This window comes from Vidua chalybeata, chromosome 3, assembly GCF_026979565.1.
Source record: "Vidua chalybeata isolate OUT-0048 chromosome 3, bVidCha1 merged haplotype, whole genome shotgun sequence".
Taxonomy (NCBI): Eukaryota; Metazoa; Chordata; class Aves; order Passeriformes; family Viduidae; genus Vidua; species Vidua chalybeata.
The window spans coordinates 79,540,256-79,560,393 of NC_071532.1; the positions used below are offsets into that span (position 1 = coordinate 79,540,256).

General features: G+C 38.2%; 1 protein-coding gene across 2 annotated transcripts in view; it reads left to right on the forward strand.

Moving 5' to 3' along the window:
- The window catches only part of ME1 (malic enzyme 1), a 152,672-nt gene that overhangs the window by 116,625 nt on the left and 15,909 nt on the right, over positions 1 to 20,138 (forward strand). For both annotated transcript variants that reach the window (XM_053937907.1, XM_053937908.1), the window contains exons 8-9: positions 9,754 to 9,851; positions 11,637 to 11,750. In XM_053937907.1, coding sequence (XP_053793882.1) covers positions 9,754 to 9,851; positions 11,637 to 11,750 — 212 coding nt within the window. The remainder of the gene's footprint in view (positions 1 to 9,753; positions 9,852 to 11,636; positions 11,751 to 20,138) is intronic.

The window sequence follows — 20,138 nt, forward strand, 5'->3', positions numbered from 1 at the left end:
AGCATGGATTTTTGGTGAGCTGCATTTGCTCTTAACCTTTCACTTCTCATTTACACCTCATACTTTATTTAGATGTTAACTCTTCGGGTTTGTATTTTTTTTTAATAGTTTAGTATGTGAATGGCTTTCCCCATATAAATTACTGACTTCTTTGAGCGAATGTCAAAGCTCAAACCTGGACTATACTTCCTTGGTTTTTTGTCACTTCAGTGACCACTGCTCCACTGTTCCTCCATGCAACTGGATTGATAAATGTCAAACTGTATTTCAGTTCTTAAGTTAACAACTCAGTTAAATATTCACGCAATTTTCCTCATAGTCTCACTTAGTTTTTAGACAGAAATGATCCCCTTGACTGTCTTTTTCCCATCTGAATCATTTGTGGCAGCTGGAAAAAGGAAAATATCTAGGGTGGGAAATGTCAACAAGGGGGATTCCCCAGTGCTCAATTTAAACAGGCATCTTGTCCCTCCCTCCCGAGAAGACAGACAAGTAGGGCTGAAATGGTGTATGCTACTACTTGGGTTGCCTTATATCTGGTCAGGAAGAGAGCACTGGAAAATAACTTTCTCTAGGGCAGTAAGTGTATAACTTCCTCTAGGGCACTGGCTCCCATCCTTGAGAGGAGTCTGAAGTCAGATGAGCTGCTAGAGAGAGGAACCCAGAGAGGGCCCTCAGTATCCAGCTGCCTCTTATCCCTCATGTTTCCTTGGGTATATGGGGGTCTCAGCAGTGATGGGTCAAAAATGGAAGTTAACCTGTCTTTATTTCTCATGGCTTTCAGTGACACTTTAAACCAACTATTAGGAGCTGGAGTTTTCCAAAAGTCCTTACTGAGTCATATTTGGGACCTAGGTAATATTTCAGTGATTCAGTGCATGGCAGTGGATTCAAATAGCCCTTGTCTTTCTGGTGTTAGGGACTTGACTATCCACATGAACCATGTTCCTGTTATAAGTCTGGCTGAATTCTGCTTCTGCATCTGAAACAGATTATGGAGAACAACCTCCCAGATGGGAAATAAACTAATTACAAAATGTCATGTCCATTTGTAAGAAGGATGGTGCTTCCTACCCTGAAGGGTTTGAGTGTAGCCATGGCTACAGCACTTCATTATAGCAGCCAAACTGCATCTGGACGTTTCCCTGGTTGTTTGAGGCCCAGTTCCCACAGAGAATTCCCTTTCCTTGCAGGATGAAGGTCCTTAATCCAAATCAGAAAGAGCCTCAAGTAGAATGTGGTTTCAGAGAAATGGGAGTTTTTCAGCAAAAGTGTACCAACTGTGGGTGAACTTACTTGATGAGGCCTTTTGTGTGTTTGCATTTTCAAACCACTTCATTCTCTCTCCTGCACCTTGGGAGGAGGTGTCTTGATGTTCAGAAGTGTTGGAAGGTATCCCTTTGGCTTTTGTCTCAGCTGCTGTAGCAGCCTTCCTTAGATGTGCAGCCATGTGCAGTCTTTTAATTTATTCATTTTCTGCAATCTAATTTGTGCTTATGGGGCCTTTGATATTTTCACAAACAATACCTGTGACTTTTGGGTGATCTCCATCATTAATATTTGTGTAGCTTCCAAGAGGTGAAAGTGGATGCATTTATTTCTGGTCTCTGTCATTTGTCATCATATCCTCATAGTTACCTTCAGTAACTTTTTTTTTTTCATAGCATGTCATCTTCTCCTGTAATGTGGAAGTAGAATAACAGCCCATTGATCTTTCATCACTCTTCCTCTTCCAGCTTTATAAACCCTAAGGATCTTTCACCTAGCAACTATAATGAGAATGGATGGTGCTAACTTCTTTATCAATCCGTTGAGATTTTCAGATTATAAATAGCACAGCTTTTTCCAGGCTACTTGAAAGAGTGGCTTCTCTGTATGCAAGTTGTATTTTCCACAGCAAAAGCTGACAAGTAGTGCCAGGCCAATAAAAGCAGAGAAACATAACACTGCATCTAATTTGCCATCGTCTTCTGAAGATAGTGCTTACATGGTATTTTAAACACAGTTTCTCCTAGTACTAATATTTTTCAAGAGAAAGCTACTTTAAGATCAAAAGAAACGTTTAATATCTTTCATAGAAAGGCTTGAGGATTTCTTTCTCTATATAAGATATTCAGAGAAAGGATCCCTATATAGCTTAGTGATGCAATGAGGACCTTTCAGTATCTCAAGTCTAAAAAATACCCTAATATATGATCCTGATTTCTGACAGACACTAAAATAGATAAGAAAACATGGCAAGCTGCATATACCTATCAGCAAGTACTGACTTGGACAAATGCAGTTGCCCTCTCTTAGCTCACAGCTATTTACAGGTCAGCCTGCCCCTAACTGACGATTGCAGAACATTTGGAAAAAGTCTGCCAAAACACTGATCAGAGAAAACCACTAAAGATTGACCATTAAGGATCACCTATAGACATATTTAAGAATTTCTGGAAACAGTCTCAATCCCTGCTACAGGACAGTCACATCCTTTACTCTGGAGAAAGCTTTTTGACTTTTTCTACATTACCTCTCTGTACACAAGGAATTGAGAACAAAGGTGAACAGGATTCTGACCAAATGGTATAAATCTGTATTGGAATAATGAAATTATTCATACTTTAGCATTTTAGAAAGCACCTTTGGTTTTGGACAGGTGATTAATTTCTTCCCTCTGAAATTATCATAATTTCTCCATATTTGTATTTTCAAAATATCTTTTTACAAACACAATAGCAATGTTTCCTTAGGGAGAAAATATTCACTTTTTCCCTTGGATTCCATCTGTTTTTTTTCTAACCACAAATCAGCTTCATGCTTTTTTTTCCTCTCTCTCTGAAATACTGAGACAGATTATTGGAAATTAAAATCAGAGAAAGCCTTTAGTTTAAAACAAATACTTTTATCTGGTTTTAACTATTAGAAAACTTTTCCAAAACTGAGGGGGGTTTGATCATAATTTCCCATATGGGAGAAATATGAATTAATTTTGTAATGTCAAACTTCACAACATTTAGAAATTCCTGAATTAGGTCAGATTGCTAGCTTTGCTCATCTCCAATATATTTAGGAAAGGGTGGAATTTTCTAAAAGATATGATATGTGATGGTTTTTTTTCTTTCCAAGCCCTGCCTGGGAATGGGCCCATGGGGCCTGTGTTGCCAAACAAAGCTGTTTCTCAGGGTGAGAGATGTTCTCTGTGTGACCGCCCTCGAAGGAAGCAGGCTTGGGATTCACAGTTTAAAAATTTCCTTAAAGAAATGAACCAGTTCCCTTGCCTGCTGCAGGGAGGTTGAACAAGTCTCCTAAGATCTGCTAAAACCAAAGTCCTAGGTACAAGGCAGTGCTGAAAGCCTACTTGTGGGTGGGATTGGCTTGGGGCACACCTTCCTGCCCCTGTCAAAGCCAGGGTGCCATAGTGCTCCCTTTCCACACCCATTTTGACTTTGGTGAGGCTGTTGAAGGAGTTTTTGCTGCTTGGGCACAGTCAGTTTGCATGTCTTAAGAGACGTGCATTTCTCCTGTGGTGCACATGGTGCATGCACCACGTGGTTGCTGGTTGCAGTCATTTCTGACATGGATACCTTTCATATAGTGGCATAAATGTCTCTGACCTTGCTGCCTCTGTGTTGGTCGATTATTTCAATTATTAGAATTGTTTTGATCTTTTTTCCCTTCTGTACTTAAAAATTGTCTCAATTGACAAACTTCTGTAGTATAAGACAGTCTACATAAAATAAGTGTTCCTCTGCTCTGTAATACTGGAGTTACAGTTCTTCTAACTTCACTGTGCCCACAATTGCAGTGCTTTCCCCCACAATGGATACAGGGCCTGTGTTTTATGCCAATATAAATATTTACACGGAGAGATTGCGGTGGATTGGAATTAACTTCAGTATCCACCATGACCTTGGATGTCATTCGTTTTGAACAGCTGTGTTGTTTGATTGCATCAACATTTTTTGAAAAGAAAGAGACATAAAGTAAAAAATGTAGACCACATGTAACTTAATATAATTATTTCATTTTACATTTTATTTAAAATATATGTTGAGTGTTCAGCAGACTGCCATTTGAATAACTAGGAAAATTATACCTGGATGTTATGTTGTGACCAATTCAATGTTAAATCAGTGCCATTCTCAGAAATTGGAATTTCTGTGTTACAAACATTGTCCTTTTTAAGATTCTATTATTTTAACATTAATATAAAAATTTATACATTTGGTACCTGTAAATTTCAGTTCTTGAAATCAAATTATAGAGAAGATTTTTGATTTGCTGTGATGGGCATGGGCTTCCAATTCTTTCTCTGACCAAAATTTTGAAAAATGCAGAGTGGAATGACATATAATACCTCAGGTATTTATATCTCAAATTCTGATAAGATATGCAAACTGTAGAAAACTTCTTTCATAGACATGTGCTTTACTTTCAGAGACATTGGATTTCAAGTGAAACATGCTGAGATTTAAAAAAACTAAATAATTTTAAAATAAAATAATTTTTTAAAATCCTATTAAGACATATGCTGTAGGGTTATGTGAAGTGTATTTTTCTTTCAGTATATTCAGGATATCACCTCTTTGTTACTCAGTGGTAAATTTACATTGAAATCAGTATGTTTTCAAGTAAATACCCTACTGCAGCTTTTGTGTAATTTTCCGTGTGGTTACACAAGCACATGTATGTACAAGTATTCCTCTGTTTCTTTTTTTGCTCATTATGGGTTTAAAAAAGAAATCCATTCTTCCCATGTTCCAGGGCAGCCAGCTCCAGGTGGCCCTGCTTGCTTGAGCAGGGAGTCACACTAAATGCCCTCCCAGCCAGCCTCAGCCATCCTGTGCTGCTGGGACTCTGTATCCTTTTCCAAATGTGCCAAATGGTTGGTGTTTTAGACAGGCTACATCTCCCCTTGCCTACAGCCTTTCCCCTCTTTTCACTGCCTGCTGCAGAGCAGGGCAGTGTGCACACACAGCTTTGAGAAGCTCGTTCATGGCAAGAAAAAGGAGCTCCCATCTCTTAAAAGAGGGGCCACAGCTGTAGCATTTGCCTCACTAGCAACTGAGATCCCACCTTTTTCATAGGACCTTTATTCCCCTTTTCCCCTGTAAGTGTAGGAGTTGGGAATGGATTTTTTTTCCCCGGCACTCTGTGAAGTGCAATTTGGGTGGCTGGCAATGTTAACATGTGATCTCTATTATGCTGTGTATTGAGAAATATGAATTTTACTTTTACCACTTCCTAATCTTTTAGTCCAGAATGAATAGCTCAGATTTTTGGATATGCTGCAGAAAGTTCTCCCCTCTTATGGTTTGCTAGCTTTTTAAAATGAGATAGGTAAAATTACATAAAGGAACTGCTAACATTTGATTACAAGTTTTATTTTTCAAAACTTTAAATAATGGACAAAGGCTTCATTGCAATAAGCCCTTTCTCACAAATTTAAATTAAATTACATCCAATATAAATTGAGTTCTCATTCCCAGCATTCTGGGGCTTTTTCCCTCTTTTTTTTTTTTTTTTTTTTGTTCAGTTATATCTGCTGAAAAAGTACTCTGTGCTTCCAAGCATTTATAGTGTGTCAACCCCAAAAGGCTGTGGATTTCCTTTAACATATTCATGCTCAGTTGTGCAGTTTACTGTAACAAGGCTAAAGAATCTTGCACAGAAAACAGAGACTTGGTATAGAATAGTGTACCTTGATATTTCACATCTATTGTGTTCATATAAGACATGACTCACCTTCCTAGAAAACTATAATGAAATGTTTGCTGTTGCAGCAGTTGACACCGCTTTAAAGGAAATATCCTTTGTTAAATTTGCTTTGATTAATCTTCTAGAAATCTGTGGAGAATAGAATGGGCTTTCAAAATCATACCCTTGATAAATGTCTATCTTATCCTGCACACAAGGGATTTAACCTGTGCCAATTCACCCCTTCCTACAGCGATGACAGTCAGAAAAGTGACAAAATTCTGTTTGTGCCTCGTGATGTCTGCAAAAAGTGGTTTGCATCTGCCTTGGCAGATGGATGTGAATTGCATTTTGCTTCATTTCAAAAACCGGAGCCAGTGTTCAGGGTGAAATTTAAGGTCATGGCGTTAGTCAGAGCAGTTCCGGTTAAACAGATCTGCTATTCAGGCTGCCGGTGCCCCCCTTCAGTGGCAAGGAGTAAGGGAAGCTGCTGACGAGGAGTGATGACAGCTGCTGCCAGCAGCAGTGATAGTGGGTTCAGTAATCTAATAAAATGGGTTACTATTTCTTTCAGAGTCAAAAGGCTGAACAAAATTGGTGTGGAATACTTCTAAACACCCTTTTTAGAGCAATTCTGTACAAATGGTGATTTGAGAGAAATGTCGTATTTAAGCCTTTATCTATTGCTATTATAACCTTGTTCTGAATCACCCTCATAATACAGGTAACAGTAGCTCACATCCTATGCAAATATTCAATGCAAAATGTTATTGATATTCAGTGCAGGATTTTATTTATGTTTCATATATCTTCTATTTTTCCTTAAAGCAGAAGATCATGTAGTGACAAAGTTTGTAAAAATATCCCAACTGGTAATACTTAATGACAGTCCATTTTTCTGGCTAACAAGCTTAGCAACACTGCACCAGCCATGGAGATAAGTGGTATCCCAGCATTCCCATTCATTATAAATCTCTGGTGTTTCATTTTGACTCTGTCACCACAAAGCAGCTTGAAGAGCAGCTTTCACAGCTCTCTGAGAACTCCTGTGCTGGGGACAGGGTGCTGTGGTGGCCACAACTTCAAGGAAAACAAGGATCTTACAGTGCTCTAGCTCAGCTTTTCTTTTCAGGAGATCAGATTGATTGTCCTAGAAATAAGCTGTGTTATGTAGGCTCCCTCCTCCTCCTCCCCTGCAAGCACAGCTGTGTAAAATAAATTTGGAGAAAGAATTTGGCATCCAACGAGACCATGGGTTTTTTTTCTTGCTAGTTATGAGGATTGTTTGGTAGAGTACCAAGGGAAACTGAGAGCACACTCTGACTTCTCTTTTTTTGCCATTTTTGGTCTTTGCCAGCTTGGCACTTGCCAGAGGAAGACTTAATTTCATCTGGGAAAGAAACAAGCTAGTTCTTGGAGGCTGTGGGGTGGAAGTGTCTCAGCCTGACGGTTATTGTTCCCAAAGCCATGCCTCAGAGGAACCATTTTTAAGATTTTTTATTTAGAAATCAGGGACAGAACAAGTCATAAAAATGGCTAAAGAAGTAAAAAATGCCAAATTTGTATGGTCTAATCATTAAGTGGGCTGAGAACAAGGTGTCCTGTATTTCTGATGATTGAAGTGAAAAGTCATAATCAAAAGCACGTAACAAATATAATTCTGAAGACACATGTTTTTTAACTGTTTAAGTGGATTTACTTCCAAAAGTGACTTCCTAATTTTAAAATGTGTTCTTAAATTTTATTAAGCATTACCTTTTATTTTTGAAAAAGTAACCATTCTTGAAACTCAGATGATCCTACCTACAAACCCAGATTCAACCCAGCCTTCAACACTCAAATGATGCCGTTGAATAAAAGGTTTACCCAGTACCAGGCTTCTTACTACTTCTGTTCTTTTAGGTCCTGTAGTTTTAGCTACATATATTTGAAAATCAGTGGTCTGTGTGCCTGCAGTATGAATGCCTGTTTTGAGCATCTCATAAAGTTTAATGTGGGGATTACTGCTATCTCATTGTTAAAATTCACCTTGTTTCTGAGAAAATAGACTTGTGAATAGCAAATTTAGAGGAGCTGCATATTGAGGGCAACTGTTCAATACACAGATTCTGGGCCAAGTGCTTTTGTCAGGCTGGTCATACCCATTTCACCCTTTTTATGAAGGAAAAATGAGAATTTTCCCCTCAACTGTGTGGCTTTTAGGCAATTGCAGTTAGGGCAGTGGTAATCAGGAACAGACTTGTAGGAGCCAGCAAATCTCCTTCTTGCAAGTTCTTGCAGGCTTCTCAAAATAATTCATGGCCTCATCTTTGATTTCCTTGAGTCAGTCAGTGACAGCTGCTGCCCAGAGAAGGAAGAATTTGATTCTTATTTCTGGAACTGGACATTGCAGGGCCTGTGTTCATCTCCCTGTGGTCCAGCTCTCTGAATCAGATAGCCATTATAAATCTTCAAAGACTGTTGAAACCCATGTTTTGACTTTCAGTACCTAATTGTTAGTGTCTGGACAGGTTTTTCAGTCCTAGAGAAATCAGTGCTGTCTGCAATTGGTTCTTCAGAATCTCCTCTAAAATCACAACTTTGCTGAAGGTTTTATCTACCTCACTACTGCATTCCTGTCTATGGGATGTCTTAATGGGATCCAAGTTCCTTGCAGGAATAGAGTCTGTATTTTTTTTTTTTTATGGGCTCACCTTATGCTTTAGTGATGATAATAATTTGTGAAAAATATAAGGTTTTTGCATGAAGTCACAAACACATGAAAGAAAGTCTTCTCCTTCCAGTAGGCTTTGTTGGGGAGAAGGAGTCACCTTCAGTCTTTGGGTCAGAAGAGCCAGATATGAGGACCTGGTGACTAAATACAACTTTCTTGAGCGCAACAGAGGCTGAAAGATTGACTCAGCAGTGCTGACAGTTCACCTACAATGCAGTGTATCAATTTGGGTGCAGCAGATCAAGTTAAGAAAACTTAACTTTCTGAAAGAGTGAGAGAATTGGTATTGTTCCAGATAAGGAAATGTGATTAACACCATTAGTCTTCAAATTAATAAATTACTTTTTGCAAAATAGGCTTTCCAGTAGTAGATAAGAGGCAGAAAAGGAATAGAAGAGGAAGAAAAGAAACGGTTAGGTTTGAAATTTTCAACCTAAAGTACAGTTAAGCACTGGAATAGCTTGCTCAGGAGATATAAGAGTATTTGAAAGAAGACCTTAAGGACAAGTTAGACAAAGATATGTCGGCAATCACAGAGGTTGGATTTACTCTGCCACTGTGAACAAGTTTGAGTTAGATGTCTGCTTGAATTCTTTTTTTTGCTCTACTTTTTATTAATAGCTGTTTCTCACAATAAGGACCAAAATTTCTCCATTCAAAGACAGACAGGTGTCTTGTTTTCTGGGGTTCTGATTTGGAGAAGAAAGACCTTCCCAGGCTAAATCATAAAACTAAATGTTACCCTTTTTCTCTGTGTGGCATGACTCAAAGATAGATTTAAAAGGTACCTCCAATGTTTTAGAAGATACTAAACTGAAACTCCTGTCACAGTGGGCTGAAGTCTTAAATAAGCTGGCCTTATTCTTTCAGCGAGTTTAGCTTCTCTCTAAACGTTCAGTTTGATATTCTACTCCGACAACCTCCCCATGAGAAATGAAGTTTTATTTTAGCCTTGTATTTTACTGTACTTGAGGTATATCTTTTTGAGGAATGAAACTAGTAACTTTATTTTCAGTATCTGGATTTCTTCAAAATACTTCTCTCTGGACTCTCACATCCTTTGTTCTAAAAAAGGTCATAACTAGAATATTTTACAAGAGTTTGAATGGTCTAGCCATTATACCCATCTATAGAATCAATCTATTTTATTTAATGTTACTCTGATGATATTCTCACATTTAACTTTTGTGAGAATGAAGTAGAGCAAATTCTAACTCCACTCAACTATTTGTTACTACCCTCAGTACTTGTATCTTTTAGGCAAAAGATGCTGTGGTATTACTTAAAATGTAAAGTTTTGTAATTGTTTCAAAAATAACCAGATATATTCATCTTTTTTTTTTTTTTTTTCATTTCAGGAACTGCATCTGTTGCTGTTGCAGGTCTTCTTGCAGCTCTGCGCATCACCAAGAACAAATTGTCAGATCACACAGTGTTGTTCCAGGGAGCTGGAGAGGTAGGTATTTTTATACATGGGGCAAATTGTACTATGATGACTTTTACTAATATTTACTTGAGTTACATGTGTCCAATAAACAAGATTAAATGGATAGAATGATTACTAACACCTGCTGAAAGTTGTTTTTCAGTGCAAATGTAAATTTAGAGAAAAAGCTCTGATCATCTGATGAAGCCTCGTATTTTTCATAAGACATTTTTTGGAGATCTGCTCTATTTCTAGAACTTTGTTTTTGTTCTTCCGCTCTAAATTATTGACCTGCTCTTGATATAACCAAGCAAACCACTTTTTGAGAGACGAGGAAGTACAGTGGAGAAAGTAAATATAACGTATTTACCCGAGTCAGTGTTATTTAGTAAGAAGTACCCCTTTTAATTTTTTCTTTTGTCATTGAATATAGTTTTTCAGTATTCTGCACATTAAGGTCACCCATTTCTGAAGATCTTTATGCACACTATTTTTTATATTAATTTTTCAGTATTAATTTCTAACCTGCTGACACATAAGTGCAGGCTATACTTATCTACACTGTGGCTTGTCATCTCTCGTATGAAGCCTACAACCCCATGCTATCTTCTTTAATTTCATTAAATACATCGTGATATATCTGCAGTTTTCAAAATGGCTTGGATCCATGTCACCACCTTACTGTGTCAAGACTATCCATCTCTCTGGAGTTCCTTCCCCTGGTTTTGTTCCACTTTCAACAAGCAGATGAATTCATGGTCTAATGTTTATTTTTTTTGTCAATAGTTTTAGTGTGGCTGTTGCTGCAAAGAGGTAATGGTAGCTATCACCCCTGCTGCAGGAGCTGTTTTTTAATAAAACTACTTATTTCTTAACAAAAAAAGGAAAATCTTACTTGGTTCTCAGTGAAAATCAGTGATAAAGAATAAGAAACAGAACCAAGCCCAAAAAATACATGTACGGGTCTGTAATCAGAAATATTGAGCAGTTTGTTGGCTTGTTTTGTTGCCTGGTTTTCAGTCTGTACCTGTATGGCATTTAATCTATTGGATGAAATATTATAAAATCCAGTAAGAATGAAAAATGTTTCAGCAAAAGATTGATATGTGAGTTTTTCTTTCCCCTGCTTTGACTGGGAGCACAGCCAAGTCTAGAATTACAAAACATATGAATAGTAGGTAAAAGGAGGCTTACCTTTCTGATGGACATCTTAGAAAGAGATAAGAGCAAAAGCCCTTGTGTTTTACTTTCTGGCATGCAGACTGTTATTTCCTTTAGTTTAAATTACAAAAATTTCAAAGAACAAAAAATATTTCATGTATTCTGAGATGAATATCATAGACTGATGGAATGGTTTGGATTGGAAGGGATCTTAAAGATCATCTAGCTTGACCCCTGCTGTCATGGGCAGGGAACGTTCCACTAGACCAGGTTGCTGAGAGCCCCATCCAACCTGGCACACTTCCAGGGCTGGAACTATCATTATGTGGAATAAATGTTAGTTCTAGCATTTTCTAGTTTCCAGCCTCAACATTTATTGTGCTGTCCACACTCTTAAGAGCCATCCATCTGAAGATTTATCTATACTACGATTTATCTATATAATTTAAGATTTATCTATGCTCTTCTTCTGTGTTATGGTTTCTAATGACCAAATGGTAGTTACAGTTTATTAGGTTTATTTTATGAAAAAATAATGATTCTGTTTTATTGTTTATTAAAATTAGAAAACTTATCTAAAATAGTAGGTAAATGTGAGCAGGGGATTTCTTTCATTTCTTGTTTTGTACTCTACTTTTCTTCTTTTTCCTTCAGGCTGCATTGGGGATAGCAAACCTCATTCTTATGGCTATGGAAAAAGAAGGGCTATCCAAAGATGCAGCTACCAAAAGAATTTGGTTGGTTGACTCGAAGGGATTAGTCGTAAAGGTAATACAATTTTGTCATTACTTTAAATATCGCGATACTGCTTGCATTCTGTAGATAAAGACAAGAATATATTCTTTGTGAAGGTAACTGCAACAGTATCTCTCTTGGCATAGCGAGTTGTTTTTCTTTTCTAAAGTTTATTAAATTAATGACAGACTGCCATGTTACTTGGCGGGGGGGATGATTACACTTGGAGTTCCTGTTCTGTTTCTATTAGGGATGAGCACATAACGAAGAAAATTTTTCAGCAGTTCATTAAAAATGTGTTAGAAAAGAAATGTTCCACTTCAGGGTTTAATATTTCCCATCTAAATGCGACTATTACTTGTTAGCACAGTCTTGGACAAAGATGTATAGGCACGTTACTAGGATAGCAGGCAAGTCATCCTTCTGCAAGAGCTGAGATGCATTGCAACAAAAAGCTTCTCTGCCCAGTGATACAGCTCATGTTGCAGATGTTGTGGTCTGCAGTGCTATCAACACTGGTCAGAATTTGAAGCTGCTGAGAGACTTCATCAGTCACCCTTACCTCATTCCTTCCATGTGCCAAAATAAAGAAACATATGAATTCCATGTGCCAGAATAAAGAAACTGGTGTGTTTTAAAAGGTGGTTATGTATTTAATAGTTTGTGAGCTACTTAAAGGAAATAGAGGAGAGACCAACTGCCTTTGCTTTTTCACCTTGCTGGTCGGTTTGCAGTATTTGTGGTCATCCTTGTTAGTACCACGCTTCACAGTGTTATTTGGCTGTCTGACATTAAAGGTCTTTTGTGGTTCACACAACTATGCATCAGGAGGATGCATTCTGCAGGCAGTGTCTGCTGGCTTATTGAACAGTATCACAGCACCTTTCCCTCATACTGTTAAAGGGAAAATAGTACAATCATGGACATACAGATGGGCAAATATTACTAAGGTCATCTTGGTCATCCCTTGCCAGAAGGCACAAAAGTGGCCTGATCAGGTACAGAAGAATGCAGGTATCTGGGACACAGATTTTCCTTTTCCTCTGGTGCTTTTTTTGTTTGTTTAATGCGTATTTTTAGTCCTTTTGGTTTTCATCTAATAATTTTGAAGTGATTTTATGTCCAAACATAAATGACTAAAGGCCTGTGTATTGTCTGTGGCTGCAGAAACCTTGAGGTTGCCTAAGAGTCATCGGATTGCACCATTTCTTTCACCAGAAAAACTGGGCATATCAAATTATACAATTGAACTAGTCACCTCCTGGTGATTAAGGAAACAAACTAACAGGGGCAGAAGTGTAGGAACTTCACAGCCCTGGAGCAGTAAAAGAGGTCTCTGCTGCATGTCCGTCCAGCCGTGGTGGTTAACCAGCCTTTCTCCTTTCTTGTTGCTCCCCATCTTGTCCCCATCTCTTCACACCTCTCACTGCTAATTTGCCAGTCAGCTGAGAATCCAGGTTGTTGCTCTTGGTAAGCAGAGACTCATTCCTTTCATAGGTTCTTACATTTTTAGTGACTCGGTGACTGCATTCTTTCCTCACCACCTTTGAGCTTCTGCGCTCTCAAGCGGTGCCAAAACCAATCAGCGTCTCACATAGCTTCGATGTTCCTTTCCTCTGCTTATTCTTCTTGGTGGAGCTTTAATTTGGGTTTTGTCCAAAAAGCAGTCCACTGAATTTCATGTCCTGCCTGGAGTATATTTGTGAACTACTTGTGATCGCCAGACATAACAGCTGTCTGAGGTAGATTAAGGCTGAATTTGTGGCCAGATGTTGATGCAAGCAGCGGGAACCGACGGTGCATATTTCAGGTCATTGCTTGTGTTCCTGGAAGACCTGGCAGCACCAGTTTTCCCATCTGGCTGTCCTGAGGGGCTGGAGAATGGGATGGGTGCTTGCTGCTGTGTTGTGTTTGAGGGACATCTGTCAGTGCAAGGCCTGGGCTGACATAAGGAAATGTGTCCTTGGTCTAGGGCTCTCAAGGTCTTCTCTTGGCTTTCTTCTGCAGCAAAATGTTCCCCCACTGAAAAGTTAAAAAAAAAAACAACGCAGGTCAAAATACCCTCCCTCCAAAAAAAGGAAATGCAGTGTAAGCCTCAAGAGGCTTGAGATTTAACTGCTGGGAAGTTATATATACAGTGAGTAAATAATTAAACTATTCCTGGTTCCTTTTTCTGGCCTGATAAAGAATGCTGTGATTTAGGTCCACTTAGGAAATTATTTTGGCTTTAGCTGATTGCAGAAAAATGCTGCAAGGCTTGAAGAACTTTCCAAACTTGTAGAAATGAGGTAAGAGAAGTAAAATGAGGAAGATTTTTGAGAACAAAATCCAAAAAACTCTATTTTTACAAACCCTTTCATTATCGCAAAGGTAAGAATTACCAAAATCAGAGCATAGATCACCAGTTAATCAAAATTTTTAAACTTTTTTTAATCAAATCAAAACCTGCTTAATCAAAGAATTTTATGTGAAGCAGGGAGACCTTTTCAGTACTAGAAATATTCTGATCAGTTGCTTTAGCAGTATGAGAAATAACAGAATTGCTGAAGACTCAGCAGTTACTTTGTCCAACTAAACTAATTTTTGCATCATTTACATTCTATGCTGGCCTTTGATCATTAATTTTGCAATGTGTTATTATAGATTTAAATATTGTTTCTCCTTTCATCTACTTCCTGTAGCATTTCAACCAGTTCTAAGAAAAATAACCTGGTAACTGTTGTTGACCTGGCTGCAGTTTCCACCTTTTCCTTCTTCCCCCACCCTCAAAAGCTGCCACGAAGTCACTTATCAGGCTTTTGTTGCTGAATTTTTCCTTTGTGGCTTTTTAATTTTAGTTTTAAGTGCAGCTGTGTTTTCATTCTCCTGTTAATTTTATTTTCCCCCTGTGGGAACCATCTGTTTTCATTAAACCAAGCCTGATGACCAACTTTTCTGCTATGTTGTGGTAAAAGAGCTGGTGATGGAGCTGTGTTTGTTATACTGTCCATAGTTGTGTTCTGTAATTCCATCTAGGGAATTTACAATGTTGTAGATACCAGTTTGGGGTTGTTGTTTGGTCTTCTAAAGTTTGTTCAGAATGCTTTCACCTTTTGAAACTGTTTTCCAAAGGTGGGTGAGGAAGTTTTGCACATCATAATATCATTAGAATTTTGCCACTCTAAAACTGTGTGACTTTTTGAAACTTACTGTCTTAGGTATCCCAGTGCATTCAAATGGAAATTTTAATGCTTAATTAAGAGACACTATAAAGTTGGTTTTGCACTCTTGTGTACTTGAAGATTATACATAATCAGTTGGGATTCATCTTTAGTTCTTAATTTCTGAATTATCACACAATCACAGTCTGTCTGATGTGTGGTATTGGTGGGTAATGTCTTCCACATTCCATTCCCCTTTGCTCAGTGTTCCCATATTTTTTATCTGTTAATCCCACAGATTACCTAAGTGTGTGACACGTGGTGAACACATTTTGTGTCTTCTTTAAAGCTGCCATAGTGTCATGTTTAGCTGTATTAGTAGCCAAGTCTTAGTCCATGAACTTTAAAGACAGTAAATTCTTTTGCGTCAACTAGTTGAGAAGAGGCAGAATAGGAGAATGTTGGGATATTCATAAGATTCACCATTGTCTGAGCATTTCAGTAATGTGCTGCAAAGGCTTTTACTGCTTTTTGTTTTGTTTTGTTTTGTTTTCTAAGGCAATACCAAGAAACAGGGTAGGGTGATAGGCAAGAGAGTTCTTGGAACTTCCTAGGAATATGATACAGTTAATAAGGCATTTTTAGTATTTAAATGGACTTAGTAGAAACTTCTCCCACCCTCTGCCAAGGATGGCTGCTCCTGTTCTGAGGATGGACAGGGAATGTTCCTGGGCTGCCAAACATGCTTCTCTTGCAGTGAAGTTTTTCTATAATTTGCAAGGCAGCATTACATTTTTGTACACCACATAATCTCTAGTGCACAAAAGTTGTTCCTTTGCAGAGGGATGAATGTCATCCTTAATTTTAAAGAGTAAGTCACCATGAAGAAATGTTTCTTTTTACAGTTTTGCACTCTATTCTTTCTAGTTCAGCACAGTAATACTTGTGTCTAGTCCAGTGATTTATATTTTAAATATCCCTTAGATGTGTGATCTTAAACCCTGTAGGACAAGCACAAGAATATTCACTGAGGTCTGATGGCTGAAGGCCTCAGAATATTGATCTTCTAGTATCAGAGGAAGACTGAAATAGATCCCCAAAAATTAACAATTTCTCTGGTCCTGATTAATCATAATGAAGGTAACCAGGTAAACCTGTAGATAGTCACGTAAAAGGATTTCATTTTTCATCCTTTTTCCCCCATTTCATTATCCCTGGCAATTTTATTTGCAAAAGATTCTCACAACCAATTAACTGGCTTTGGATATGACCCTGATTAAAGTTCATGGTTTGGTCAAAGCTGGGTACATACATGGTTCAGTCTTTGCTTAGAGAATGATGGAAGAGAAAGGGGGACATTTGGAATGATACCAGAATTTCAGTGCCAGACTCATACAACAAGTGAAAGAATTTTCAGAGGTCACAATGAAGTATCATAATATCAAACTGAATCCCATCCAGACTGTCTGTTACTGCTTTAAAAAAAAAAAATATCAATAATCATTCCTTTAAAAAGTTTCAGATTCATACTAGATGAATTTGATAATGTTTTTAACTTTTATATACCACTGTCTGCCAGTTCTGCTGACTTTTAATTATTTCTAGCTTTCTTTTTCTCAACAGTCAATTATTCTGACACTTCTGTTTTTGATCTGTTCTTTTATGGCTGACTGCAACTGGCTGGGACTCTTCCAGCCAAAAAAATGATTTACATTTTAGCAAAGATGCAATGCCTTGAGTCTCTCCAAGGTGCCACAATCACTCAAAGCAGTTTCTGCCTTATTTTACTCATGTGCCATCCCAGCAAAGCAATCCTTGTTTGCTTCATCAGTTTTTCTGATGCCTGGGGAATTAATCTGTGCACTTAAATCTCGCATTTGTCATTTTCTATATCAAGTACAAGTTTTGCAAAAAGGAAACATTAATTTCTCTCCGAATGCTCGTGGCATTACTCATGCTCAGTGAGTAATGTATGAAAACAAGTGAGGACAAGGCAAAAGGGTGATTGGTGGGGTGTTTCTTTAAAAGAGACACCACCAAAACCCATTGCCTTTGCTGGCATGTAACACTTTGACACTGTGTGCATTAGATGTACTGATGAGATGGGGACCTAATTTGGGTGGTTTTTTATTTCTTTTGCTCATGCTCTGTTACTGAAATTAATTATTGATTTGCTCAATTTTCTGCTGTTCTATGGATTTGTGATTTACTCTGGTTCTCAGATCTTACCTTCTTGAAATCATTATCTTTATAAATTTTGTCCTGCCTGTTAACCTTGTTAACCTATTAACCATGTGTGCTTATTTACATTGAAAGGGTACTTTATAAATTTTACAGGACTAAAACAGCCCTACTTTTCTAACAATGAGTTCTAAAGTCAACACCAGAATTGTATTTCTTACTGTAATTGTATGTTTTACTGCCAACTATTATGACATTGTCTCCTCAAAATCTTGTGTCTTTTTCACACAATTGGCACAATTTTTTCACACAACTGTTTATTAGTTGTGTGCCCAAGTTGCCCAGTTTAGTTTTAATGTATTTTCTTCACCTTTAGGTGTTAGAGGATGGGCCTGATCAGGAGGCACTGTCACTTTATAGAATTTCAGTATGGGTTTTGGGAGGGCTTACATGTCTCTGATGTTTGGTTCCTAAATGAGGTGGCACAGGAGTGCCTGTCACCTGCAGGCCCTTGGACTTGAGTCAACCCCTGCCTAGTGAGTCCATATCCATACCTCCACCCTTTTTATTTTGCATTTTGTGACTTCTTGTACCTGATGCTGTCCTGGAGTTCTGGCTGTGGGCAGCCTGGCCTGTCCCCTCCCAGCCTGCTCTCTGTGCCCCTCCCGTGCCAATCCCTTTCATGATTCTGGGGCCTCCCATGGAGGTCTCTCTGTAGTCCCTGCCTAGAGTTCTCAACAGCCTTTAGACCAGGGATTTACTTGTGATGAAACAGATTAAAAAGCCACATAGAGACCATCTCCCAAAAGGGAGGTGCTTCACTACCTTCTCCTATGACTCTTAACCACAATTTTTTTTCACAATTGCTTTTTTGTTTGTTTCTATTTAAACTCTGCAGTAGGGAATTCACAGGAAAAATGCAAGGAAGGCCAAAACATTTAAAACATTTGCAGTTGGAAATACTCAAGTTACTAATGGACTGCTTTGCTCCCTGGTCTACAGTTCTCATGTCTTTTGTGGTTCTCATGTCGTCACTATTTAAGAACCTCAAATTATTTTATTAATTTATCTGTGTACTGATCTCTGAGCTCTTGTTTAAATAAGGCACAGTTGACACGGTGAAATGAAGGCAAGTGTTTATATAAATAGATTTGTGCCGCCCTGGCTGTGAGACGGGAGAGCCAGCCCTGCCTCGAATGTGGGGCAGCGCAGTCCTCAGGGTGCTCTGCCTGATTCGCAGCTGCCTCCCAGCTGATGGGAAGAGCAGCTCCTGGAGAGCTTCCAGCCCTGCCTGTCTGCCTCGCTGGCACAGAGCTGCTGTGCTCTGCAGCCCCGGCAGAACCGCCTCTAACAGGCCATGGCGTTAGGCTGCACATCCGTGCTATTTGTAAGGTTTGCCTCCCATTTTCTAATTTCCCATATAGATGTCTGCTCTGCATTCTGGTCTCCTGTTTTTACAGCTGTTTTCTATGAAAATTCTCAGGGTTTTATTGATGGGTCATTTTTGTTTGTTATCTGAGCCTCAGTTTGGCTATAATATGATGATAAGAGTAACTTTCTGTGAAAACTGTGATGTACATTTGCTTGAAACCTGATCCCTGTTGATCAGACCCTTAAACTAAAAACTTCAGAACCCTGAAACTAGTCCCTATGAACTGCTTTCATTTCAAATCCAAAGCACAAGCAATTTTTTCATAGAACTGTTAATTACTGAGTCCTATTACTTCATTTTGCTCCTTGAATTGAAAGGTCCTGCTGTTCATGCAACTGTGTTTTGTAATAATACAATATAATACCAATGACTCTGACCTATTAAGGAGTAGAGACATTTTAGGATTGCCAACATCTTTCATACATAATGCCACAATCAGAGAATGCTACTATTGTTTCTTTATCTCTGTACTTCATCTGCTGATTTAACACAGTCCACCTTTGTAATTCATTTGCTAATAAAGAATTTAGTTCATATTACTTTCCATCTCAGATACCACGGTGACTTCTAATATATCTGTTTTCAGGCTGCTTTGTTCTCCTTTGTTCAAATCCAAAATAACCCAAAGGTTTCTTGGTACAGAATGATACTGTGATAGAAGCAATACTTTTCCACTAAAAAGTAATTTCTGACATTTTCATTTTGAGTCTTTGGACTTAAGGATTATAAATCTTCTTGAGTGTTATTAATATTCTCAGCCTTCAATATTCTAGTGAAAGTATATTGTGTAGTTAATTCAGGCAGTCTGATTATCCATTAAAGATACTATGATTTTCTTTGTGGTACATTAGCTTTTAGTAGTTTTTTTTTTGTTGGCTGTTTTTATTTTCTGGTTTTGTTGGTTTTTTTTTTTCAATTCAAGCAAACTTACTAAAATGCCCCCAGAAAATTACTTATTCTATAAAAGATAAGAAAAACGTATAAGCATTTCAAATTATAAGGAAATAATCTTGGTGCTTTTTTATTTCTTTCTTGGGTTGATGAATATATTTGGGAAGTAAAAGCAAGAATATATAGCCTCTTTTTCTCACTTTGCCTTCCTCTTTCTATTGAAAGAGTTTGTGAGTTTGTGTCCTCCCCTCTAAATAGCTGCACAGGTATCACATTAAATCTCTTGGTTCATCTGTGGATTTCAGTGTGAAAGATTTTCTCTTTGGATTTGGGTAATGTCCCTTGATGCAGGAGAGAGACATATATCTTTATGTACATCTACATATGCTATACATAATAGAAAACATAATGGACCTTAAGACAGCAGATGCCTGGCCTGGAGGAGTCTTCGTACAGCTATTTGAACAACAGTGCAATAACATCCTTGGATAGCAGCTCCTGGAAAAAATCTGTCCAAAAAAGTCTCTCCCCTGTGTGGTGAGCATTGAGGCGCTTCAGTGAAACAATGAGACTGTACAGAGGTTTGGTGTACTGCAGAGACCTTTCAACTGCTGGTTTTTCTGAGCCCTTTTCATTGACTGAGTGAATTGTTAATGATGCTGAAAGAGCAAGACAGTGGACTTAGAAGACTTATCTGAATGTGACTGAAGATGATGTTTCTACTTAAAAGACTCGGAGCTTCATACCTAGAACCTCAGAGCTCATTCAAACTCTTCA